Raw genomic sequence first — 27,436 nt, forward strand, 5'->3', positions numbered from 1 at the left:
GTCTTGTCACCCAGTGACTACAGCTCTGGGAATTTATCTGAAAAATACTTGAAACACTAATTTAAAAGAACATAAACATTGTAGCATTATTTACAATCGCCAAGCTATGGAAGCAGCCCAAGTGTCCATCAGTAGATGAGTGGATAAAACAACTATGGGACATTTACACAATGGAATTCTACTCCACCATAAGTTAAGAAGAAAATTTTACCTTTTCTAGCAATATGAATGGACCTGGAGAACATTATGCTAAGTGAAATAAGCCAGTCAGAGAAGGACAACTACCATATGACTTCACTCATATGTGGAATCTAATTAAGAAACTGAATTAACAAGAGACAGACTCATAGACGGAGAGCAGGCTTACAGCTATCAGGGAGCAGTTAGGAGGCAGAAGGATCAAGCAAAAAGGAAAAAGGACTCATGGACATGGGCAGCAATGTGGTGGATGAAGGGGGGAGGGGCCTAAGGGACATAAATGGTAATGGACAAATAAAATAAAAAATAAATTAAAAAAAATAAGTTTAAAATATAAGATAGTATATGCAAAATTATTCAGCTGAGGAGAGTTCAACTAACATTTTTTCATCACCCAGTTAATATGAAAAATATAATTAATATATCATTACTAATCATTTCCTAAAATGATACCATTTCCTATACTTTAAAAACCATGTTTTTATAAAATACTAATGAAAACCCTTGATAATTAAAAATAAACAGTATTATTCTTTCACTGACAAAGAGCTTAAAATAAAAAACAAAAACAAAGGGCTTAAAAGAAAAAACAAAAACAAAAACAAAAAATCTGTCAACCAAGAAAAGTAAATCCAGGAAAACCTTCCTCTAAAAGTGAGGGAGAAATTCACCATTCAGATAAACAAAAGCTAGATTTGCTCTGCAAGAAATGCTCAAGGGAGTCATACTGGATGAAGTAAAAGGACACTGATAGTAATTCATATGAAGAAATAAAGATCCAAATAAAATAATTACATGGACAATTATAAAATAATTACATGGACAATTATAAAAGCTAATAGAACTGTACTGGTTCTTTTCTACATGATTTAAAAGAATAACATATTGAAATTTTATCCTAAAAACTAGAATTATTGTAACTTTTGTTTATAAAATGATCTTTTGTTCTCTACTAAATTTAAGAAAATGCATTTAAAAAGTTTATATTTTGCGGGCACACAATGTATAGAGATAATTTTGTAATATCAACAACTAAAAGGCATGCTCCTATGTACAATATTTGTTGTATCTTGTATTTTCTTCAATAATGAAATCTAATTTTCATATCATGTGGTTGGATACTTTCTGGATAGACCTCGGCATACACTTAGTGTTCTCAATCAGTTATTAACTGTGATTAGTTGAATCATAATTTATATCATTTGATTAGAGAAAAGAAAATATTTTGTTTCCTTTTATGTACTTTACTGGCTGTTATTTCAAACACCCTGGAATAGGAGAACACTCTTTTAGATAACACAGCTGTGTGCAACAGTCATTTTTTAAAAAGGGAAGTGACAAAATCAGAGCACTGTCTTATTAGTTTAAAATGTGGATCAGACCTTGATAAGTAGAAAAATAAGGAGCACAGGAGACAGCTACAATAAGAAAAAATATATATAATTTCCATGATCCGCACCTGATGTAAAGGGGGTAAGGACCAGTGTGATGCCAGTCTGTGAAAGCAATTTTCTTAACACCAGCACATGGTGGGCAGCCTCCCAGCGGTACCACTGAAGAGGCATTACAACATTCCCAATGAATAAATCCCAGGCCTTGTAGCATACCATGGAAAAGCTCTGTACACCTCTTTACACTTTGAGAATATTCATACACTATAATATAAAATATAAATAATGTTGACAATAATGAGTATTGATAATAATTGGAATAATACTTAATGTAGTGAAAGGTACTGGGCACAATTTCAATAAATTTAAGGGTATTATATTTACATAGGTCTTCCAAAATCCCTTCTCAATTAAATTTACTTTCAAAATAGCCATGATGGTCATCTCACAGTGCTTCTTCACTAAAACCAAGAAGAACTTATAATCTATATTCTGACAAAGATCATATTTACAATGAATATTAAAGTGTCCAGAAGAGTGCCTATTTGCGTAGGGAGAAAAGTTCTATTTTTTTTTTTTTTTAAGTTTCTGGGAACTGTGAATATATTCATCATCGTGTGAATTAAGTTCCTATAAAATGCTTATGAAATATTCATGTTTCTTTTCTCACTACTCACAAAAATCTTTCCTATATAAATTTTATTTCCTTATACCATTTATTTTTATGCTTCAAAATTTATAGATGGACAGAAAAGTTCATTAATTTTATTGAAAAAAATTTAAAAATAATAGAAGCTTTCTTTATCATTATAGCAGAGACCAGGCTGAGTGCAGAATTATGCATGAATTTGTATCTTCTCTTTGAGATAATGTGCGGAAGCTTCCAGGGGACAATTTATTTTATTTAGAGTCTATTTCTGTCAATTTTCTCTTAGCTTAGTTCCCTGTATACTTTGATCTATACAGTTTAAATTCATTAAGATTTAAGTTACATATAAATTTTTAACTTAGCTCTATTTCTTTTTATGGGCACAACAAAAACAGTCTAAGATCTTCTCATTTTGAATTTTAGCATACAGAACTCTTTCTACTTCATGCAAATCAGAACAAATTTCCTTTCACAGAAAATACAGAATTAGTGCAGATTACTTTTTCAACCTTCTTTTGATAGGCAAAAGAATTTATTGCCCTGTGTTTAACATCAATTTCTTTTTTCCATGTGAAATGTAGTGATTTAAATATGATAAGAACTTTTGTTTAGGCACATTTATTCTTGAAACATTGTAATCATAGACATTTTTTATTGTAGATAATGTCTCATTGATTATTTATAACTCAAACAAATAAACAAAAATTCCCTTTTAGAACCATTTCATCATAATTGGTAGTGTAAGGGGCTTGTTGAGAACTGATATATGTTCACATTTCAACATGTAATAACTACCAAAGGTTTATGTCACTGAACCACAAAAATTATTTACTAATTTTTTCTTAAAATTTCTGGTAATATATCATAAAAACAAAATAAAATACACATTAATATGTGTTTTAAGAACACAGGAAAAACACAAAGATAAACAGAATAAAAAGGAAGTTCCTTTTCATAGTTAAAATGAACCATTGTGTGTATGGTTGGGGGTCAGGGGAGAGAGAAAGACCTAAAAGTATTATCATGTCATATGTCTGCAGGCACATATTCTGAGGTGCATTTCTAAAAACAAACAAACAAAATATATATATGTTTTATAACTTATATAATGTTATTAACCAGTGTTACCCTATAAATTTAATTAAAACATCATACCAAACATAAAATAAATATTAAAAGTACATTTTTAAGTAACTTCAAAGCATACTAATCATTTATTTTATTAGTTAATGGCACCATGATAAAAACATGGAACATTCTCCACAAATTTAGAAAAAGAACAACCTAGGTAACATTATTATATAGCAAAACATCTTGGATCAAATATTTGTATGGGTTCACTCTAACTTTGGTTAAAAATGAAAAAAACTGTGGTACATTTACACAATGGAGTACTATGCGGCAGAAAGAAAGAAGGAACTCCTGCCATTTGCGACAACATGGATGGAACTGGAGAGAATTAAGCTTAGTGAAATAAGCCAGGCAACAAAAGACAAATACCATATGATATCACCTAACACAGAACACTTATGAACAACACAAATGAGCAAAATTGAATGAGAGGCATGTAAACAAGGAGCAGACTGACAGTGACCATGGGGGATGGGGAAGGGGGAGAAGGGGGGAATAGAGGGAATTGTCTAGTCAAGGAACTAGTATAAATGACCCATGGACATGGACAGCAGGGTGGGGACTGACTGTGGGAAAAGGGGTGGGCTGGGTTGGAGGGGGGAGCAATGGGAGAAAAAGTGGGACAACTGTAATAGAAAATAAGTAAATTTTAAAAATTATGATTGTCATGTTTATTATTTTTACTCTGTATTTCAGATATACTAACAGAAGCAAAAACATTTCATACTCAACATCACTATGGAAGAAATATTTATAAGCAATAACTTTAATAAAATGTTTACACTGACAGTTATTTACTCTCTTTTATAGTTCTACAATTCAGACTAAAAGAAGCTCAGTTCTGTATATTTTCATTACAAAAACTAATTGGGAATTTAACAGAAAAACATTTGCCCTATTGTATTATTATATACTGTGTTTAAAGACATAATACTGTACATATACAATGTATTCCTCAATTACCAATGAAGAACCCAGAAACTGTTAAATAAATTAAAATCTATTGCATAATTAGTGAATGTTTTAATAATACATTTTTGAGGTGAATATCAAATCACAGGTATCCCCCAATTTTTGGTTATATTAAACTATTTCGCACATTCTAATAGATTATCTTGTGCAATGTAAAAATATCCACGAATAGGCAGAGATGCCATATTGAATAATTTCAATTGGCAGTACTCACATCATAGACTATTAAATATCTCTTGTTGTAGTTGTATATTATATAATATATGCAATCTTACATTGTATCCATATGCAATGGTCTTTGTTATTCCAGGTCTAATTGTTAAAAACTTCATGTTTTTGAACCTTAAATTTATATTAAAAATTTCCAGTGAATGTGCACATCAAATTAGTTTCTGAGACAAACGTGAGACTTTTTTTCTTCACAAGCCATGCAACAAACCAGGAAATATAGCTAATTATAAGTACTTATCATTACTCAGTAAGAATCATTGATATTCTTATTTTTCTAAAATTGTGGTTGTCAATATTATAATTATCACTATATTAATATATTGATTTAATTTAACATGGACTGTGCTTTAAATATGCAAAGCATCAAAATATAAAAATATAATATTACATCAAAAATAATAAGTGTCTTATTCAAAGATGAGATGCCAAGGAGAGAGAAGCTGATAAGACCTCAGAACTTAGTCGAGTCTCAGGAATTATAAGAGTTGGGAAATGGAAACAAAAATACTGAAGAACATCATACATTTGAACAATTGTACTCTTATCTCCTCTTCTTGCATTTAAGGGAAGACATAGTTTTCTCTCTTGTCTCTACACAAGATGAAGGTCAATTATCTAGAAAAGTTGAGCAGAAGCTTTAGACTCTGAAAGTCTAACATGAGTGTGGAGTCAATGTGCTGGACGAAAGATGTTGAAAATATCTGCATTTGATACAAACAGATCTTCCACAGAGCCCTGGTAACCAAATATGTTGATAATACTGAGCAACTTCAAAAATATATCTACACACAGCTGACATTTAATGGATTTTTGCTCTGGGGATGTTAGAAACCCATGTGGTCACAATGCTTGAAAGCCCTGCCTTTCCAAAAACAACCTGGTAGTGTTCCCCTCTCACTTTTGAATAGAAACATCCAGGAGAAGATCACCACATACTTGACGTGAGTTTTCTATGTGAATAATAAAGAATAAAACAAATAACAACGACCAAAAAATATCAGGGAGCAAAAACAACTTTGAAAACAGGTAGCATTACAATGACCAGAGATAAGCAACTACACTGTATACGTGCAATAAAGAATGCTGGAGAATGAAGGACTTAGAAATTTTAAAATATAATAAACTGATAAACATAAATGTTGAAATAAAAATTTAGATTAGATCAAAAAATGAAAGTGGAAACAATAGGAGAGAAATTGCATATAAACTGGAAAATTAAATGAGAAAAGCCAACAGTTGATTAAGAAATTCTAATACAATGAGGAAAATTACAAAAAACATTACCGAAATTATCTTACTAGTAAAGGGCATTAATGTCCAGTTTTAAAAATTAAACTATTATCTGATGCAAATAGCATAAAATAATTCTTTGTAGGCCATATCAAAGCCTGCTGCAGTAAAAAATAAAAAAAAATTGTGGGGGTAGGGGGCTGGGGAAAATGGGAGAGCATCATGAAAAACTAGAACACAGAAGAAACTAAGTTCTCTAAAAGTAGTATTGGTAGGAAATTCTACACATATGCAACAAACGCAATAAACTTTTCATTATTGATGTGGAGCCCTCAATATAAATCTATATCAAAGACAGCAAGTTTGCAGTTTTGGAGTTTCAAATCAGGATGATTCTTCATTTTAAGAGGACTGAGTTTAGGGGCACCCTTAAGGACAAAGGAAGGTACTAGGAAGAAGCATCTCTGTAGCTATAACAAAATGTTTCTCAGTATTTATCTACTAATCTTCACTGTCTTCCAAATTAATCTTTTCACGATTAGTTTGCTGACCTATCAGGCAGAGATATAAACATTATAAATCCAAATTTATACTTCAGAACGATCTTAGAATAAATGCTTATTGAACACTACTTCTCCACAAAAGTGAAAATGGTTTTCTCCACCATAGAAATTGATTTTTACTTCAGATTTTCATTAAAATCAAACATTTACTAAAATGGAAACCCAGATTAAAAGTTTGGAATTATATGTAATAATAAAGCATGTTCATAACTTTGATTATGGTGTTTGTAAACTAAACACCATAATGTTATATTTACCATCAATAGATTAAAACATACATACTGCTATATCCAACAAAGTTACATTGAAAGTTCAGTGGAACTAAGTAATTAAAGTACTAGAAAAAATCCAACTGTATAGCTATTTTCAAATTGCAGTCAGCTCTTACATTTTTCACCAAGTGAAAATTGTAAGAATTTGAAGTTTCCAGTGAAAGTTCCATTTAGAAAATGCTATAATTTTAAAATGAAATATCCCCTTTATTTTCAGAAATAAAGTATAATTCTACTAAACTCTTAGATCCAAATAAGTAGAACATCTAATAATTTGATTGAGATTGAAAGGACTTCTAGGTCTGATTCTAACTGGCTAAATGTCTCACAAATCAAAAGAAACAGAATATGTTATTTGGAAGAATTGTTTTTATGCTCTGTTAAAAAAGAACTTGATATTTTAAAGTATTAATTTTTCATTTTTATTTGGAAGCTGAAAAATGAGTAGTTACTTGCAAGATTATTATTTTCCCTTCATTTGTGCCCAATGAGGTGTCTAGAACACACTTACAAAGTGTTAAGTGATATGGTAATTAACGTGTCATGTAACCCTCCCAACCAGAAAGCTTTGCTATGCCTTGATACATGTTATTCATTCAAAATTATAAGGCAGAATGACTCACATTCTATATTTGAATAGTTTACGCTATACTATCTTATTTGTTCACTGTTCTCCACATTTTGGAAATTAATTTGTGTCACATCAGTTGTTGAAATAATCAGTAAGTCTTCTGCTAAAACTTAAAGAAGAATATAATAATATGTCCAAATATCAATCGCACCCTAAATCTAGGACCAGGTGCAGAGTGAGCAGGTGAAATTTATAGGATATTAATTACTAAGTTATTTAGAATCAGAATCTACTAACAGGAACGTTTTATACTAAATTTTTCATGGTAAATGTATCACAATCAAGCAAGAGCTGATATTTGTTTCTAGGTGGTGATATCAGCAATAAGAAGTAGCTACATAAATAGTATGTAATAAATACAAGAATTAAATAAGGAAAAGTAAAGGGACATCAATAACTCAAGTTAAAATAAATAAAGCCAATTTGAAGGCAAAAATGAGGTGGTAGCTAAAATATTTATTACCACATGCACCTGTCTTTCTATAGATTAAACCTAAATCTATCTTCTAACAAATACCTTTATGGCAATGAGTACAATTATGGTTACAAAAACTTAAACTCTATGAATGAATTGTTAGCACAAATTATAATGGCAAACAAAGGAGCATTTCTCCAGTATTCAAAAATGTACATGTGCTTTAAAATAAATTTTCAGGTTTTTAGCAACAGGGTCATCTACATAGGCAAAAATAAGTCTCCTAAGTATATGTACAAGTTATACATACCAACCATATCAAGAATCTTCTGAAAGGCACATATTATCTCACAGAAGTGGAAGACAAACTTTGAAACACCAAAAATGAAGTGGATAGGCACCCCTGAAGCTAGAGGAGAGCCATGCCATTGTTTTTCATCAATTATTGCACTGTTACTCAGTCACCCTGGAGATTTCACCCAAAACTCTAATACAGAAAATTGGGTTTGAATGTCCTCTCTGGGGAAAGATGATACAAGAGGTAGATTTGACGCTGGGACCCTTGAGAAAAGCTAGAACCTCAAAGTTCCTGGAAAGAAGTAAAAGTGTGAGCTAGAAACACACACAAAGAAGGAGAAGAAGGGAGGGGGGGAGAGAGAGAGAGAGAGAGAGAGAGAGAGAGAGAGAGAGAGAGAGAGAGAGAGAGAGAGAGAGAGAGAGAGAGAGAGAGAGAGAGAGAGAGAGAGACTGCTGGCAACTAAAGCTTCCCTGGCTTGCATTCCACACCTGCATCTCCAGGGGACAGTCACTTAGACACCTGTCCCACAGAAAGCACAGGTGAAAGCACAGAAATCCAAAAGAGAACTACACAACATAAAAAAATAAGGAGGTATTGGATTCCATTTGTCTTACGAAGAGAAGATGTAGTACATTCCAGCTCTCAACTCCCTAGGATAAGGACCAGCTATTACGGCAGTCAAAGAAAACGTAAGTGCGGAATCGGATTTTATAGGTTTTAAACTGTGCAGGACACACCTGAATGCATTTCTACTTGAAATGATTATAAGTCTATAGTGTTTGTCAAAGACATCATATAAGTAAATGGGAGATTCAGAAAGAATGGGTTGCTTCTTAAAAATCATGTTAGTACTACACTGAGTTGAGATCACACAATCATTTGGTTATAAGACTAATCTGGGTTAAGGTACATATTAATATAGCTCTTTCCTAGTGTAAAAGTAAGGATGTTCCAGTAACAGGACTTTGAGCATTTTGGTCTCATTGGCAAGCTTTAAGCTGTCCCAGTCTGAGGTCATTAAATATCTTTTCCATGTAATTTCCTTTACTGATACTCAAGACTCACTAGAAAGTCTCTTACACATGCCTTCTTTCCTACATAATATAACTGCAGGTAAAGACTACACCTATCATATATGTTTGTACTCTGGATATCTAATTTCTGGGACAGTACTATCTCATTGTAAAGTAACAAATGCCCTTTGTTGTTATATATCAGTCTTATAGGCATGGAAAAATGCTTCTGAGAGATGGATACATGGGAACAAAGTCAGTTTTTTTAGTTGGCCACCCAAGGCCACTGTAACTTCTCCATAGTGTTGCAACTTTATAAAAAGTCTTGCATAAGTCTATTAACCTTCTCCCCTATGGCGGGGGGTTAGGTATCACAGCACTATTTTGTCAAGTGTGATTTCTGTAATGTATAGAGTTCACATTTCTCTTCTTTATGGTTGTGCTGAAGCACTCACTTTTAGTCTTCTGCATTATCAGAAATAATTCATTTCTCTTTCTGTCTTTCATCTGCTACCCTCGCTTATTTTCTTTCTCTTAAAAAATAAATATTATTCCTGCATGTAGGATAATGATTTATTTTCCTAGAGTCCTTGAATTCACTCATTTGTTCTTTTTCTTTGGTACCAGCTTTATAAATCTTCTCACCTGAACTGAATAGAATGTGTACAAAGACCACTTTCTATCAAATATCTCTCATTGTTAAAAAAATTGTAAGAGCTGATCTACTTGGGGACATGATTTGTAGCATGTAGTTAATAGTTAATGACTGATAATATTTCTGACTTTTCCATCTAAAGTCTCTATTTACTCTTAGTAAAAGCTAAACAAGCAGGTGCTAACACAGGTGAAACTAGAATGACTTTATCTATTCTGTCTCCATCTTTCACTAGAATAATTCTTCACAGGATGGCTCATGTTTTTTATAGAATGTCTAGAGCTTATGTGCATGGGTTAAGGTGGAGCCCAGAGAGAAAGATGCTATGAAGTAATAATATCCTTATTTTAGGCTATTCTTTGGAGTCACTCGATGTACTTCTATGACTTATTATTATTTTCTACTTTAGTTTTTTCTTATAGTAGAAAAAAATCACATTTCATAACACAATGAGATTCTACATAAGTAACAAGTAGAGTTATAAGTTGTTTTAATCTCTCTGAGCTAGCTGATTCTATTATTCAAAATTCCACAACTGGAAGTAAAATTTGAGTTTTTAAAATACAATTTAAAAATAAATTTTAGCAGGCAAATGACTTTTCATCCATGACTTCATAAAGACTTACATAAGACATTTTACACTATTAGTTTCACACGTGCTAAGGTAGAAATATTACTAAATGAAAACAACACACATTTTAGAATATTGTCATCAAATTTCACATGTCAGCAATTGTTTTTCCAACTCCCAAGTTTTAAGTGCTACCTGCCCCCCTCCCCCCAAGAATTAAACTTTGGTGACTTTCCTAACTCATCCATCTTTACTAAAGATGCAAACTTTTCCACTCTTCTTTAAAAGTTATTCTCAAAAAGAATATGGCAGTGGAAATTATCGCCTGAACCCTACCATGTTAAAAGAAAAAAAGTACAATTTGAAGGAAGATAAAATGCTAATCGCACAGGTATATTTGAGATCGGTTTGAATTAATCTACATCCTTTGAAATCATTGACTCACTTTGAACTCCATGGGAGCGTACTATTTTCCAGGTCTCTGATGCCACTTCTTTGACATCCACTTGGTAGTGATGGATAGGTACACCTCCGTGGGAATCTGGCTTGTTGAAGGAAATCTTGGCTGTGGTTTGTGACAGCTCTATAATCTTCACTCCATAGGGACTGGATGGTACATCTGTGAAAAAACAATAGCGGAGAAAATATAGCCTAAGTAATACCGATGGCCATTGTACAGATCATGTTGTAGAACTGTGCACCTGAAACCTGTATAACTGTGTTAACCAGCATCACACCAATAAATTTAATAAAACTGTTAAAGAAAAATATATCCATGAAAATTTTAAAGGAAGTTAATAAAGTATCATTAAGAGAAATGTGACAAACTTTCTGGAAGAAGACTTAACAGAATCCTGAGAATTAGAAAGAAATAAAGGAATGGTGTTCCCTGCACATTTAATAATTTGCATGACAAAGCTTGCATAAACTGCTGAATATCTGTTTAAATTGCAATCAAGTATATACTAATAAATATTTACTACCAGTACAAATAAATAATAAAACATTCAATTTCAAATTTCATTTATTGTTGGAGTAATTTTACTTCTGCTTTTTCTATACAATATAAACATTATATCTGCATTCAAAGAAAATAAGCATGAGAGAGATGATGATGGCAATGGAATGCAGGTATAATTAGAAAATAATAAGAAATAAAAGAATAACTTGAATTATTAGTATAAATAATTATCTCTTGTGAACATTTGAGTTTTATTTTTTATTAAAATTATATTGATAATTTTAGGGCAGTTATCAAGTTTAGAGAAAATGTCATTATGAACTAAAGAAAACTTGAAACTGTTTAAATTTAATTTAGTTATTATTTAATTAAAATACATCTTTAGTTGAGATACTTAAGTTTTAATTCCTGTATTTAAAAAGCCACTATAAAATCATTATTGTGTGTGTTTTGTTATCAGTCCATTACTCACATTATTTCAAGCTCAATAAGTTATCCTGAGTGGAACTTTATTTTCTTTTTCTAGTATACAAAACTTTATAAAATGTTATCTGAAAGGCCAAACAAGCAAAAGGAGAAAATTAGAGATAAGAAAGTCTCAATAATGAAACTAATAAAACCTCTACTTCTGAAACATGAAGAAATAAATAGAGGCACATTAAACATTAAAGATATCTTTTTCTGTCTCTCAAGCTCTCTGTTTCTTTTCAAAATCACATTCAAAATAATCATAAAATTTGGTAATGTACATATAATTAAAAAATCAAGAGAAGGCTGAGACTCGGAAGGTCAGCAATGGAAGTATCAAGAAAGATGGCCGGAAGAAAGAAGTGTCATTAGGGACCAACGTGAAGATGATTAGTCACGTTCTCTTATTCCCAATTACTATGTACGAATGTGGAAATGGACAGTGAAGAAGACTGATAGTAAAAAAAAAATTGATTTATTTGAAATATGGTGCTGGAAGATAGTCCTGAAGATACCCTGAATGCTGGAAAGATAAGGAAGTGGGTACCAGAGCACATTAAGCTTGAAACATTGCTGGAGGCAAATATGACAAAATGAAAGTTGTCCTTCATGGGGAACATTCTGAGAAGGCAGGATTCTTTGGAAAAGACGGTAATGTTGGAGAAAAAGAAGGCATCATAAAAAGAGACAGACCAAGTATGAGACAGATTGATTCCATTAAAAAAAAAGCCATAAGCATGAGCTACAGGAGCTGAGCAGGGCTGGTGAGGACAAGACACCGTGGACATCACTCATTGGTAGTGTCACCGGGAAGTTAGAGCCAACTCTATGGCACATAATACACATTATACCTCATATAAATATATAAATAAATGTTATTTTATCTCTTGAATTAACTTTACAAAAACAAAAAGAAAAAAAAAAAAAACAATTCAAGATAATACAGTGAATTCCCATTCAGATACAACCATTTGTATACAATTTAATGGCTGTCAAAAGTCAAATGTGCTGTATTTGCTAGAGTTAAAAGAGAGCACAGTAGATCACATAAATTATGTCTTATAAATGGTACTGGGTGAGATCTTGGAGGTCAGGTTTATGACATTTTGGGTATGAATGTTATTAAAAAAGGCAACTGTGTATATGTATGTTCTAATTAGTAACAGTGAATTATTGGAAGATCCTATGAGGTGGATTATATTATAACACTGAGGTTTAGAAATAAGTGTGTAGAATACTAATGCATCCTAAAAATATCTTGCTATTAAAATCTTATCTTTATGATGAAAATGTTTGATATATTGATTGTGGTGATAGACTTAATGGCGTAGACATATGTCAAAACCTCAAATTGTACACTTTAAATATGTGCAAGTTATTATGTGTCAATTGCACTTCAATAAAGCTGTTATTAAAAATGAAAAAAAATCTTATCTGGAAGTAAAAGTTTAAATTAATAAAATCATTTACTTAAGCTGTAACACATAAAGAGTATAGTTTTCCTGTTTCTTTCATCCCTAAGTTATAACTGTAGGTTATTTTCATCTGTAAGTTTAATCTAAAGTTTGCAGAAGAGAAAAGAATTCATACACACAGATTGTTTTTTAACAAGACTGCCAATTCTTTACTGCATGCTGAGTGAGTTTCTAATGTCAACTAGGTCAAAGCAGATATCATAGCAATGATAATCTTCCATTTCATTATACATTTCAAAAGGAAAGGTGCTCATTAATGGGGAAGGAGAAGGTGTAATTCCTCTTGGGCTCACACCTTTGGCCATAGGGCTTGTATGTGGTCCTTGGTTCTTACACTGTCCACAGAGGTACACACTCTTCGCTAAGCTGTGCACCTCAACATGGTACACCTCTACAGAAATGGGAACTTTTTTTTCTTAGCCCTGTGGAGCCATCACCAAACTTGGGGCAGCGGGTATCTTTTTCTAACCAGATAGTCTATATTCAGAACTGCTGACTGTCACCCCGGCTTTTCATTTGCATTGATTTTGTGTCAGCTTCTTCTTTCTGCCACCTGGCTAAAAGAAAAGGCATGCTTATGATTTGCAGTTCTTGTACTGTTCCTAAACATTTGTTTCGCTTTCTGATTTGATGACTACTAAATTATTATGTATGTACATATGCACACATACATATATACATGTAACATAGAGAACAGTGACTAGAATATACTCAGTCCTCAGGAAATATATAACACATTAAGTATGTATTTCAGCAATTACAAATATACTAAGATATAGAATACCACCAAGTGAATAACGTCTGATATGCCTAGAACAAACACCTACGATTCTTCTCTGCACCTTCTCAATTGTTTTATAATCATATTCCTCCTTGATTCTCTCATATACACTTTGATTAGTCTCAAAGTTATTTTCATCTTTCCTGTGTCAGTTCTTGTACCTAGCTCTTCCTTCCTGTTTTCACTGTTAATTCACAAGCCTTGGGCCTATTTGCCTCTGCCTTTAATGACACTTGTGGCTCGCAGCTTCCTTTTCTATTGGACATCCCACCAAGTTTCTATCTGTTTAGTGTATAAATGCAAAATCAATCTTCTAAAGCACCACTCTAATTACGTCATTTCCCTGAGTTGGAGTATTCAGGAGCTTCCTCTTCTTTATGACAGCAAACTTAGACTTCAGTTTGGCTTTCAAGATCCTGAATTATCTAACCTCATTGGGTATAAGCGAACAGATCATATTGTAAAAGACTATCAAACATAGCTCGTTGTTTCAAATGGGGCTTGTGGTTATTAAATTTCATACACAGTGTTTCCATCATTGTTAGCAAATTTCCCAAACATCTTCTTAGCACCATCTGATCTCAATAATTAATGAATGCCACCACCCACCCCTGATTGAATAAATAGAATTGTGAAAACATGTATTTCCATATTTACTTGTCTTTTCACCTCGACTGGAACCAGTATAGAGCTGTATGAAGAGCCTGGATATATATCATCAGAATGTAAGGATCCAAAGTCTGTCCTTGCTCCTTTTGTCAACCAAAACCCCTTGGATGAGTTCCTTAATCTTTTAATAATTTTTCTCTCTAAAATGAACATTAGAATTTGAGTACAAAGTATTACACAGGTCTTAAAACAAAACCTGAAATACACTAGGTACTTAGTAAATGTTAGCCATTATAATTTTTGCTATCCCTCCCTGATAACCATGCTCCTTCAATGATATACTTTTGTATCCATTGATATATGTCAATGTTTTAGTCAAATTATAGGTAATAGATATGAATATTGAGGTTTAGCTTAGAAATGTATGCTTGTCATAGGATCAATCCATGAAGCTATTGTGTGACCCTGTACAAGTTAAACTCATTGAGTCTCAATTTCCTCATAAGCCAAATGGTAACAATAATGCCAACATTAAAGTTACTGTTATGAGAATAAGTTGATGGATAAAAACCAATGGGCATTCACAAATATCCTCAATTATCCTTTCTTTAAACAGGCTGTCAGTGTACAAATAATGCTGAGAAACATTTTGATATTTATTATACATATGCATGAAGTTATCGTTTGATCAAAGCATAAATGTGAAAACATAAAAAGTCTGCCTCTGTGATTATTTTATCTGGTAAGGGGTTACAGAACAATAGAAGTTCCTCCTCCAACTTAAATTCTGATAAAATAAAAGCATACAAAGAAATAAAGAAAAACAAAGAAGTAGACGTACATGAAGCCTTACAAAAATGGAAGAGAGTAATCATCAGACATATACACAAATGTTTGGGAACAGATTCAAATAGTGCATCAAAATAGTACATCAAATATTATCTTCTGTCTAATAAAAGGCATCCCACGGAGAAAATATAATCTATAAAACAGAATTCTGAAAGTATATGTCCAAAGATACTTGTGCGGAACAAAAGAAAGGGAGCTAATGAATATAATGTGCAAGTAGATCTTGAATGACTAAATTTTTAAACAACATTTTCAAAATGAAAATGAGTCATGGAATTATAAACCTGTAATTCCTCAGGCTTCTGAATAAACTGAGAGTAAACTATATTAGTTGTGTATGTTTATGTGCATGCATGCACGTGTGTGTTTTAACACTCTTACCTCAACTGCATTCTCAATTCCCAGCAAATAAATAGACCTCAGAAACAAAAGTGCAAGTGGAATTGATCAAGCATGTTCACTCAAATTGTATCCTTCCATTGGGTGAAGCTATATGGAGGTCTGCCTTCCTCTTTTCCAAGCTAAATCCTAAAAGGCATTTGCTTTCCTTTTCTCATCTCCAGAACAAGGCATCATCAGCTAGCTTCTCCTCTTCCTTGTTCTTCTTTTTTGGGTTTTTAGTCTTCCCTCTCTATTTATCATGAACCATAATGATCTCTCTCAAATGATAAACTTTCTTCAGTTTATTGTTTTATTGTTTTCTCAGGTAGTAAAATATTTTTTGTTTCCCTGTTGCACGGCTTGAATATGTTGTTCCTAATTTCTTCCCTGACACCTTTACTTCTTCCAGGAAACTGGTTACCTACAATGCTGGAAAGCTAGTGATTAAGAAATGGTACAGTCACCCACTCAGCCCTGCCCCCACCTTAGACCAATTGGAAGAGTTTGATAGTCATAAATCTACTTCAAGTGGAAGTGAAGAAGTGAATATTCTTCCAGAATGTTGTTTTGAACCCTATCTTAGATATTTTCTACTGACATCCATTCCTATGATCTAAGCTACTCCCCTTTATCATAGAGAGTAAAAGGTTAAAATATTTTCCCAGATGTATTTGCTATGGTTCTAAGTGCCATGGAGGCATATAGGATAAGATCCACATGGAAGATATCTTGTTGAGAAAATGCATGTGGACAAGAACACCTGTACATGTGATGGCAGTGTTGGGACTCTTTAGTCTCCAGACTAGTCACACAGTTTCTGCTGCAAGGTGGCTGTGATATCATCAGTGGGGTCATTTGGCAGCAGGGCTTCCTGGTTCCTGGTTAAGAGTTGCAGTTTTGACCTTGGACCCCATGTGGTATTTTGTGACCCTGAAGCCATAAGACTATGTAGTGGTTATCTCTTGTCTTCCCCTTCCTCTGACTTTCCAATGCTTTTATAGCCACCTAACTCTATATTACATTATTTTCTGCTTAGTTTCTTCATCGATCTCCATGTAATAAAAACCTTAAATATTAATGAAATTGTCACATGAAAGATTCAACTTCCTATATTTAGCAACACCCTGCTCTACAAAGTGTCATTATTAACTGCATGTGCCTCATGGACTATGCTGAGATGGGTCCACTTCTGCTCTGACTGGCCTCCTTATTTCCAGTGCAATTTCACATATATTTTCCTATCTAAGTTGTGGTCTTAATCTTATCTTTTATCCAATCAACAACACATTTAACACCCTGTAAATTTATTCTTTTTTTAGTACACCTCTAGCTTCTTCCAATTCCCAAAGTTAAATAATTACTCTAACAATCTTTTCTAACATATGATCACATCTGTTTTAAAAATTCTCCTCACAAGTAGTTATACTATCTGAGTAATTGCTTTTAATTTTATTTGTTCATATACTTTTATGTCTGCCAATTAGAGTACTCCAGAAATATGTCTTAATTACATCATTTTTTTACCTCTAATATTGTTCATTACAGTATTATTCATTTTTGAGGTATCAATGAAAATTATCTCTTCATATATACCCAAGGTCTTACCCTTCTTAAAAATCATGGATTTCAGTATCCCATTATTAATGGGGCATATCAACTATGACTCATAAGCAAATCAAATAAAATGCACTGATTATATATTCAGTAATTCATCTACATTTCCTATGAACCAGGCAACTTTTTATGTTCTTGGATAAACATAAGCCAACAATGACTTTTCTTAGTGAAGTTATATTCTAATGACATAAAATAAATGTAATATATAAATTATTTATTATTAATACTGGTCAAAAATTAATCCAGGAAAGATTATTTTAGGTTGAAGTAAAATGTGTTTTAATCGTTTTAATCTTTAATTAGCTGGACAAGAATACTTTGGCTAAAAAAAGTAATGTTTGACCAAAGACTTAAAAAATGACTTAGATGAGAAGTTGCCAGAGAGGCAGGGGCAAGGGGTAGGGAGTGCTGAGGGACTGGTTGAAAAAGTTGAAAGGGTTAAGTATAAATTCATAGTTACAGAATAGTCATGGGGATGTAAAATTTAGTGGAAGGAATATAGTCAATAACATTGCAATAACTATATGTTGTGTCAGCTAAGTACTGGAAACACTCAGGGGACCACTTTGCAAAGTGTATGATTGTCTCACCACTATGTGGTACATCTGAAACTAATATAAAATAATAATGAAAGTAAACTGTTATTAATTAATACAATTAAAACATAATATATTATCTTTTAGGTATAAACAAATATTAAAATTTTAAAAGTATTAGGGGAAGAAAATAATAAATACAAAGATGAGATACACCTTGAGTGTTTAAAGGAGGAGGCCAATCTGGGGATAGTGCTTCTTTCTGAAAGAGCAAAGGTTATTTTGGGGTATTTGAGTTTACCTTTATGTACTTTGGGTTATGTAGAGAAACATGGAAAGTGGCTATTTTGTAATCAGTCTTTATGGTGCTACCAAGATAGTTGTTCATGATAAACAGATCATGTTACTTTATGGTGGAAAATTCCAAACTTCCCTTGCTGCATACTTGATATAAAATAATGTAAACATGATGAATGTTTTTAGGATCTATAATTTGATCTCTCACTACTTCTCTATTCATATCATCATCACTAATCCTCTCACAAAATATCACCCTCTAGTTCTCTATTAAATGCCTCACACTTCACCGCCCACTTCTCCTCACGGCATGGTGTGTTTGTACAGTCACCTTGATTTTTCCCATCTTTCCTTTCTTTCATCGCTAAATCTGTTTCTATTCATTCTTTCAGAATCAACTCAAACACTGATACCCATCTTGAGGGGAAAACTATGTAAAGTAGATGATTGTCCAGTCACTAAGCTGTACACCTGAAAGCAATATAAAATAAAAGTGAAAGAAAAAAAAAAGTTGATATCTTTTCCCAAGAAATTCAATCAGAATTGCATTTTATGCCCTGAGGCATGTGATTCAAACTTCTGTTGAAACTCTTTTCTTTTGCACCCTAATTTGCAAAGATCAGGTGCCATGTAGTATCCATCTTCATATTTCCAAAATCTAGACCAGTGCCTGACACCTACTAGAAACTCACTGTATGTATGCAGAGTGGGTGAATTAACAAATGATTAGGAGTTGATGAAAACATAGATTCCTTGAAAATTATGTTGAGCTATTCTAATTTCCTTTCATTAGAGAAGGATGAAAATTAAGAAATTAAGGGGATGCCATCATTTCTGAAGACAGACAAAAGTGCCTTAGAGTTTCCAAAAAAAAAAAAAAAAAGGGTAAGACATAGACTTTTCCAAACTAAATAACAAACTGATCACGTAAAAGAAACCTGGTTTTATATTCAGTTGAAGAAATTGTTTACAAATGAACTAAGTGTAACCTGCGTTCAAATTTTATAGAACAAGTGAGTGGATAAAATGTGATCTTGGGTACAAGGACAAGGAGATGGACTATAATTCCACATCTACAGAATTTCGTTCAATTGACCCGGCTTAACCTCTAAGCAGGTCAACAATCTCAAAAATGAATTGTATAGCCTTACCCATGACTTAGGTGAAAATACAGATGACTGCTTCATGCTATTTGTGAATTAAATCAATCTTGGAAAGAGAAGTAAAACATTGAATTTGACAGAGTCTTCGTAGGTTAAAAAGATGAGCCCAAACTGACAAGATGAGATTAAATGGGCTAAGTGTGGAGTCCTGAACTGAGGTTTAAAAAAAACCAATTGTGAAGCATACAACTTAAGAGCAGTTTTTGTGGAAAAGATGTAGAACAAAACACTAGAAGGAAAATATAAGTGGCAAAATTAAGTGAACTTTTGTATTATTTAACATATATATAGTGTCTGGAATGAGTGAGGTCATTATACCATTATTCAGTATTATTACGCATTGATCTACAATGTCTAGATGTATGTATTATATTTAAAGAGACATCAACAAACTGAGTTCTACCCCAAATAAAAGTGACCAATATGAACTATAATTTGGCCATAATAGTGGTTAACTAACATTTGTTGGGTACATGCCATGTGCTGTGGCTTTAAATGTATTTTCTCACTTAGTTTTAGATCAGTCTTATCAGGCAGATCTTGGAATGGCTAGTGGAGAACTGAGCCCCCGTTAGTCAGGAGCTGGATGTGTTCACTGCTGACCGTCGACAGCACAGTCGCTGTCCTAAAACTGCCCAGGAAAAGATGACTTTGCCAGAAAAGGGTGTTAATTAAAAAATCAAAGTTAGGATCATTGTATTAAAATTTCATATGAGAAGTTTACAGTTAAAAGTTGAATATAACAATAATAAAATAAATTTAAAAAGCTAAGAATACTATGAATAAAATCATTTAGTGAAGTATAGAAGTTAGACTAAAAGCTGTTTAAGAAAAATTTCTTAAGGTTACACATATAGTCAGAATGCCTTCTTAGATCATGATCTATTAGAAGTAGGAAACTGTAAGGAAGGAATTATAATTGTTAATTATATGGTTGCAAATTAATTACTTTTATTTTTTTTAATTTTTAATTTTCCCCAGGATATATATTTAAATACAAAGTAAGTATGTTTCCTAGGTACAAAGTAAGATTATCGACTATGAGGTGCATTAAAAAAATTAATTGTAAAGTGTTCTTTAGAAATATCTCTCTGTTTTTGCATCTAATTGTACTTGTATTTCACATTTTGGTAAAAAGTTAATATAAAAAATGGGTATCAAATACACATGTGAATTATATTATTTCTCATAAAATTATATAAAATATTTTAAAGTGTTGACGTTTTGAATGTATGTCTTTCATCTAAATTTCAGTGTCTACTATTTTTTCTATCTTGATAATAAACGTAAATTGAATCAATATTTTCTGAAAACAAAATTTTACCCTGTTGGTCACAAAATTTTGCAATCTTAAGAGTATTGCACTATTCAAAAAATATTTCCAACAACATTAAAAGTCTTATCTTGAATGTACATTTTCTATTTTTTTATGAATGGAAAGAGGGATACCCACCAATTTCATATCTACATTAAAAGATAGCTATCAAATATATTTTTCATGAGAAGTGCTACAGAAAATAGTGTGCAATAGAAGGTAGACATTCACTATTTCCAGGGTATCTAATAAGACTGTTTAAATCTCATTAATATAATGTCCAGTTTTTATATTTTTCTAGAATCTTAAATTTTAGCCTTCTGGCTTTTCCCCCCTAAAACCCTTTAACACGGTCCTTTCTCTCCCTTCTTTCCCATTGCAGTAAAACTTAAATTGGACAATAGCAGCTTTTCCTGTTACATAATCATTTTAGGTTTTATGAACTTTAATTTCTCTTTTGACCTCTGCTACTAACAATATTACTGTTGTAAATATATATTCATAACTATAAAATATTTTTCATATCAATATAAAATTAGCATGTATAAACACTATACTTAGAACATGTTTTAAAATATTTTCAAGGAAGCCATTTTATTATATTAAAATGTAACATTTCAGTAATTTTCTAATACTTGTCTGCCTAGTGTTAGAAGAGAGTAAATCACATTTTTGCCTCATCTGAGTTATACAAAGTATAAAACATGTATATTTCCAAATTTCTAATCAGTGTTGTACAACATAATGGCAAATTAATTCTATAAATATGTGTGTCTGTGTTTATTTATATTATAATATAAATAAAACATAGCTGGATTTTTAATTAAAATAAAGTTTACTCTACATGTTATTCTATGTCTTTAAATTTTAGAGAAAAAATGAAAATGTTTTTACATACAAAAAAATAAGACTTTTTAAAAAAGTTATATAACCATCAATATTCTCTTTGCCTTAAAAATAAGTTTACTATTTGTACTTTCAAATTTAGAATTTTAAAATACATTAATTTCAGTTAACTCTCTTCCAAGGTGTCTTTTATTTTAAAATTTTGACAGAATTCTTACTATACTTGAAATATAACTTGATTTCTTAAGATATGTTACCTGTTTCTTTAGTAGATATCCCACTTATAAAATTGAGGAAATTAGAATCAGGGTTTAAAATCAGTTTTTATTAGGAAATATACTCTATGTCCTCCCTTCATGTCAGATACAACTATTCCAAATTTTTGAGCACTGACTCATTTTTAGAATAATAACTTGAATCTTGACTTATCAAAATAAAAAAGCTACTTGCTTACAGAAATATTTTATGAAATTCCAGAAATTATTGTGCTATACTTACCAGCCAAAGCAAGAATATATTCTTGAAATCTTGTTCCTATACGATTAGTGGCTGTGCAATTATAGCGTCCAAAGTCATTGTCAGATGCAGGTGCAATCTAAAATAATTATAATAATAAAACATTTACAATTTTAAAACAATACACAAAGTTTTAAAATAGAAACTATCATGTCTACCAACTTCACTTATTCAAAATTATTTTACATAACTTTATTTTCCTATATCAAGGAAGAATACTAAGCAATATAAATCTTTTAAGATGTATCCATGAAATTATATTACGTATAGGATCAGTTGAGTATAGTTTATCTGTCAATAACTTAAGTAGATTAATGCCATCATTTTGTTCACATCCACTGAAAAAAACATAAGATATTTATATACATAAAGCTCAGAAAGTAGTAGGCAGTTTGAAAAATATATATTCTGCAATCACTGCAGATATGAACTTGAAAACAGGAAACTTGTACCAAAAGTATTAACTGTTTGTTTACTCTGTTTTGGCTTAAGATTAGGCAGAATTAAAGTTCAAGAAAGGCTCAAAATATGTCAGATCTCTTCCTCTTCTAACATAACTTAACACAAAATATTACTGGAGGATAAAGATTCATTCTTAGGCCCTGAACGGCATGGCTCAGTGGGATGGGCATCATTCCGCAAACCAAAAGGTCCCCAGTTCAATTCCTCACCAGGGCACATGCCTGAGTTGCTGTCCAAGTCCCTGGTTAGGGATGTGTGAGACGAAAATCAAGGTTTTTTTTTCTCTCTCTAAAAATAAATAAATAAAATCTATAGAAAAAAACTTCCCCAAAAGGTAATTTTGTAGGAAAAGACTGCACTTGTGTAGCAATCCCTATAGACAGGCACATCATCTTGACATTTAATAACAGTATCTTGCCTTCGTTTCTGTTCAATTCCTATTATTCTCTTCATTTTAGGTAGAACATAGCTCACCTCAATCCTTACACATTTGAAATCCATAATTAAGTTAACCTTCTGGGACTCTTTTGCTGAACACTGGGACCAACCCTGTAATTCTAATATACTGAAATTTTGAAGTATCAATTCAGTAAAGAGATTTGATGAGAGTAATAGATAAAATTTTCAATCCCAGTAACTATTATTAAGAGAGAATATGCTTACAACAAGAGTTGATGTTAATTGCAACTCTATCCCAAAAGGGGGAAAATGATTTTGTGGTAATGGGAGGCTATTAACTAAAAGTGCAATTTTGAGGTTCATTGAAGATAGTAATTCTGAAAGAGTATAAAAAAGTGGTGTCATTCACTTTCTAGTCACCTGTCCATCCAGGAATAGCACAGAGGTTTGAGGATTAGAAGTTATAACAGCTCTTATATAAGTACTCCCCCTGGCTGGTTTGGCTCAGTGGATTGAGCGTCGGCCTGCGAGCTAAGTGTCGCTGGTTCGATCTTCCAGTCAGGGCACATCAGAGAAGGAAAACTTTGATTCCAAAAAACCTCCGCTGCCTTGCGGCATACCTCTTCAGGGGAAAGGCTAAGGGAGTAAACCCCGACAGAAAATCCGGAGCCGGAGTCCCTAAGGCGGTTTGACGTTGTAGTCAACACCGGCAACTCCTGCGGCGCACCTGAAGCCAAGCTGTATTGACTCCGTCTTTCCCTTGGACCCTTCAGCTGCGAAGAGAGGGGGGGTCTGCTGCATGGGCAACAGCAGACCCTCCATATCACCCTGCCCAGGCTCTGTAGCTTCAGCTTCACTGGAGAGGACACTCCAGCGTCATCGCAAGATGTCGATTCAACACGGGAGGAGACAGATACCGTGTCACACCCGAGTCGGACTGCACAACCATTCTCGGCGGTGCAGATAGACTCTTAAGAAGCTACACCATCGTCTCTCGAGACGGACGGCTGCCGACGACGATATATAAGTACTACTAAGCTATTAAATATTCATTTTTCTTACATCCAACTTTTAATAAATTAGACTAATTTAATCCTAAAATAAGTTTACTAGTGAGGAAGAAATTTGACCTCCGGAAGTTTTTATTGTACAGGTATATCAGAAAGGCATTTGTACATTTCATAGGGAAGAATATGTATTGAATCAATACAATGCAGAGTCAGGACAGTCATAAGAAAGTATTGCCACTGTTGTAACCCTTCTGAAGATTAATAAAATGAGTTAAACATACCATTTTCATTGAAACAACTTTTGAAAGGCTCAATGTTTCTTTTAAATTTTATTTCTTTTTCTAGGAGTTCACATATTAAAGATAGAAGCTTTACAATTCAATCATAAATAAACAATTCTTTTATCATGTGGTATGATTAACAAATACAGAAACTACCCCTAGTAGAGCAAATTAAAATAAAATAAAACCTATAGGTCTAGACATAACCAGACCAGATCACATGCCTGGCAGAATATTTGGTGTATCCTAGCAAAGCAATATAAAAGTAAAATCCAACAGTGGGCTTATACCCAGGCCCAGCATAATACATTATCAGAGAAATGTATAAAAATATCAAATAATGTACAAAAGTGGTATATAATAAAGTGTTGATTTAAAAATATTTAAATGTTTTAAATGTGCGAATGAGTGCTGATATTTATCCAGGGAGTGCTAGGAAGATCTACTTAAGGCACACTTCCACGTATTTTAATATGCAGTTAAAGTAATCCAAGTTTACTCAGGATGTTGGGCTTTGGCAAAATAGAATAGATCAACAAATATAGTTTTAAATATCAAACTCTAAGCTGAGAGCATAATGTGAATGAAAAAGCTTGCCTGTCTTTTTCCTAAACCTCATATCTAGATTTTATCTTCCTATGTATTTCATGGTGAGAAAAACATTTATGTAACAGCATGTTTACTTAGGACAAGGAACAACACAGATGATTCAATGCAGAAAATTATTCCAATCATCTTACTAGAAACTTAACTACACCGGTTTTTGTCTATGTATTGAAAATTTATCTTATTATCTCATGGGGGGTATTCAGGAAAATTTTAAAAAATTAGTTTCGATGACTTTTAGAGATGCATTTATGAGCAGTAATTCAAAGGGAGTTATACATCTTAAAAATTTTTTAAATTCATATATTTAAAAGCTGGAATATACATTTAATCAAAGAAAAGGAAAAATCTTTAAAAATCAATTTAATACATTTGTTATTGACCATTAAATTATTAATTATAAAATTTATTATTCTACATTTTATATGTTCTTAAGCATTAACAATTACACTATTATTATAATAATTATAAAACAAGAAGTAATTATAATGTACTATCCCAACCAAATACGCATGATAGTCATGCAAAATTAATATCAATACTTTTTATTATTGTTTTTTCTGTTGCATTATAGTTTTGTTTTACTTAGTTTTTAAGTTTAGTTAAACATTTTTATTATTTATTCAGGATTTAATTTAATTATTAAAATTAGTGAACACATAAAAAAAGTATATGCTTTAATCTTCAACCAATAGATCACCTGGCTATATGTAAAATAAACAAAAATTGCTTAGTTTTCACTTTGGGGTGCGGGGGAATGTGATTTAGGGAGAAGGTTAAATAACATGGGAGCCTTATATGAATAAAATATTTAAATGTTAGATTTATAAATTGTTGCTTGATATTGATGATGGGGAATTGTGAGCTGTCCCAGAAACTGAAAAGCAGCAAGATAAAGTAAAGCAGAAATTACAGATTTGTCTGTCACTTAAATATAAACTGAAATCTACCTATTATGGACTGATTTGGATCCTCCCACAAAATTCCTATGTTGAACTCTAATGTGATTATGTTTGCAGAGAGGGTCTAAGGAGACTCAGAGGGAAGGCAAGGTGAGTGCACAGCCAGAGGGAACAATATGCAAACCAAGTTGAGAAGTTCCACCATAATCCATAGGTTTTATCACCTTGATCTTGGACTTCCATTGCTCAGAAATGTGTCGAGGGAAAAACTGTTTCTGTTGTTTAAGCCACCCAGTCTGTGGTATTTGTTTTGGCAGCCAGAGCACACTAGTACATTACCCCAAAGCAGTAAAATGCAGCATTGGTTTTTAACTATGGTTAAATTCCTAAAATTTAGGCTAAATCTGACTGAACGTCTTTGTGAAATTGACATTCATTTCACTCTGCCAATAGCTAGTTCTAATACAGTTACAAAAACACCAATTCAAATTGATTTAGATGAAGTGGCTTAATTATCATTCAGTTATCCAAACGTTTAGGCAAGTGATGGCTAAGCCTTTTCATCAGCCTAATATCCTACTAAATCCAATTGCCAGGTAGATGAGAATACCTTTATGCAGTATGGATCATCAGATGCTATTCTAAAACATACTTTAAAAAAAAAAAATTAGTGCTCTATGCCAATCTAGTGTCTGCACTAAGTTTGGCATCAGCACGTGTGGCTTCCAAGGAGAATCAGACCACCAGGGTGCTAAAGGAATGGTGCCTAAGGCCCAGGTCGAGAAGGAAAGATGAAAGGATCAATGGAAAATGAATCAGTGGGAAAATTTGACATCTCTTCAGCTACATAAGACTATTGTACTGAAGATCATTCCCAATTGCTCTGAAAGGATTATAAATTCAAAGGGCTGATGATCATTTTCATAGATATAAAAACTTTGAAAACTGTTTGAAAACACACACACACATAGTTGCAATGAATAAATAAAATGTATTTTATTCAAACAGAATTTAAAGGCCAGGTACTTGGCAGTATGAAAGAATTACCTGCCATTTTAATTGTAAAAATAAAATGAAATGAGGCAATGAACAAGTAAATCTGGTTTATTTAGGAACTTATGAATATATAGCCAGCATATAACATTTATATATGCCAATCTAATGACAGGGAAGTATCACCACAGAACCAACATTGAAATTGAAATGTTGGCTTCAAAAGCTGACCAATTATATCCTTGCTTTTTCCTTATATAATTGGTTTTTATTTTCCAAATATAAACTCATAAAAAATAATGGCTTTTGCCATGCGTCCTTATTTCCTTATAAATAGTGAGGTGTTAATCATTAATGAGCCATAATCCAAACACATAAAATTTCCATTTAAGTAAATAAACATGAAATATACACCAGAGATTTTATATCTATTATTTAATATAAACATATATTATTACATTTATATATTAAGGTCTTTAAACATATTCTAAAAAAGTAGGTAATGGCTTGAATAGTACGATTTATTGATATGCACATGAAGACTTACCTCTAATATCATCTTTTTCCCTGCACTATATGTCTTTAAATTAGTGGTGTTTTTAGCTGGCAAGACTAATTTCTCTCTTCTCCAATGGACTGATGCTGGTGGATTAGATGTCACATCACAGCTTATATTGATTGGGTTTCCTTCCCAAGAGTAATAAATTGTTTGGTTTGATATGAACTTGGGAGCATCTGTAAAGCAACAT

General features: G+C 32.4%; 1 protein-coding gene across 1 annotated transcript in view; it reads right to left on the bottom strand.

Annotated features, from left to right (window-relative positions):
- Window positions 1-27,436, bottom strand: part of NCAM2 (neural cell adhesion molecule 2) — a 421,403-nt gene that overhangs the window by 55,870 nt on the left and 338,097 nt on the right. The window contains exons 10-12 of the mRNA XM_090270318.1: window positions 27,235-27,422; window positions 22,017-22,113; window positions 10,666-10,839 (exon numbers count right to left, since the gene is read on the bottom strand). Coding sequence (XP_090126444.1) covers window positions 10,666-10,839; window positions 22,017-22,113; window positions 27,235-27,422 — 459 coding nt within the window. The remainder of the gene's footprint in view (window positions 1-10,665; window positions 10,840-22,016; window positions 22,114-27,234; window positions 27,423-27,436) is intronic.

Source organism: Furipterus horrens, unplaced genomic scaffold (genome assembly GCF_987537825.1).
Source record: "Furipterus horrens unplaced genomic scaffold, mFurHor1.1.pri manual_scaffold_1, whole genome shotgun sequence".
Lineage (NCBI taxonomy): Eukaryota > Metazoa > Chordata > Mammalia > Chiroptera > Furipteridae > Furipterus > Furipterus horrens.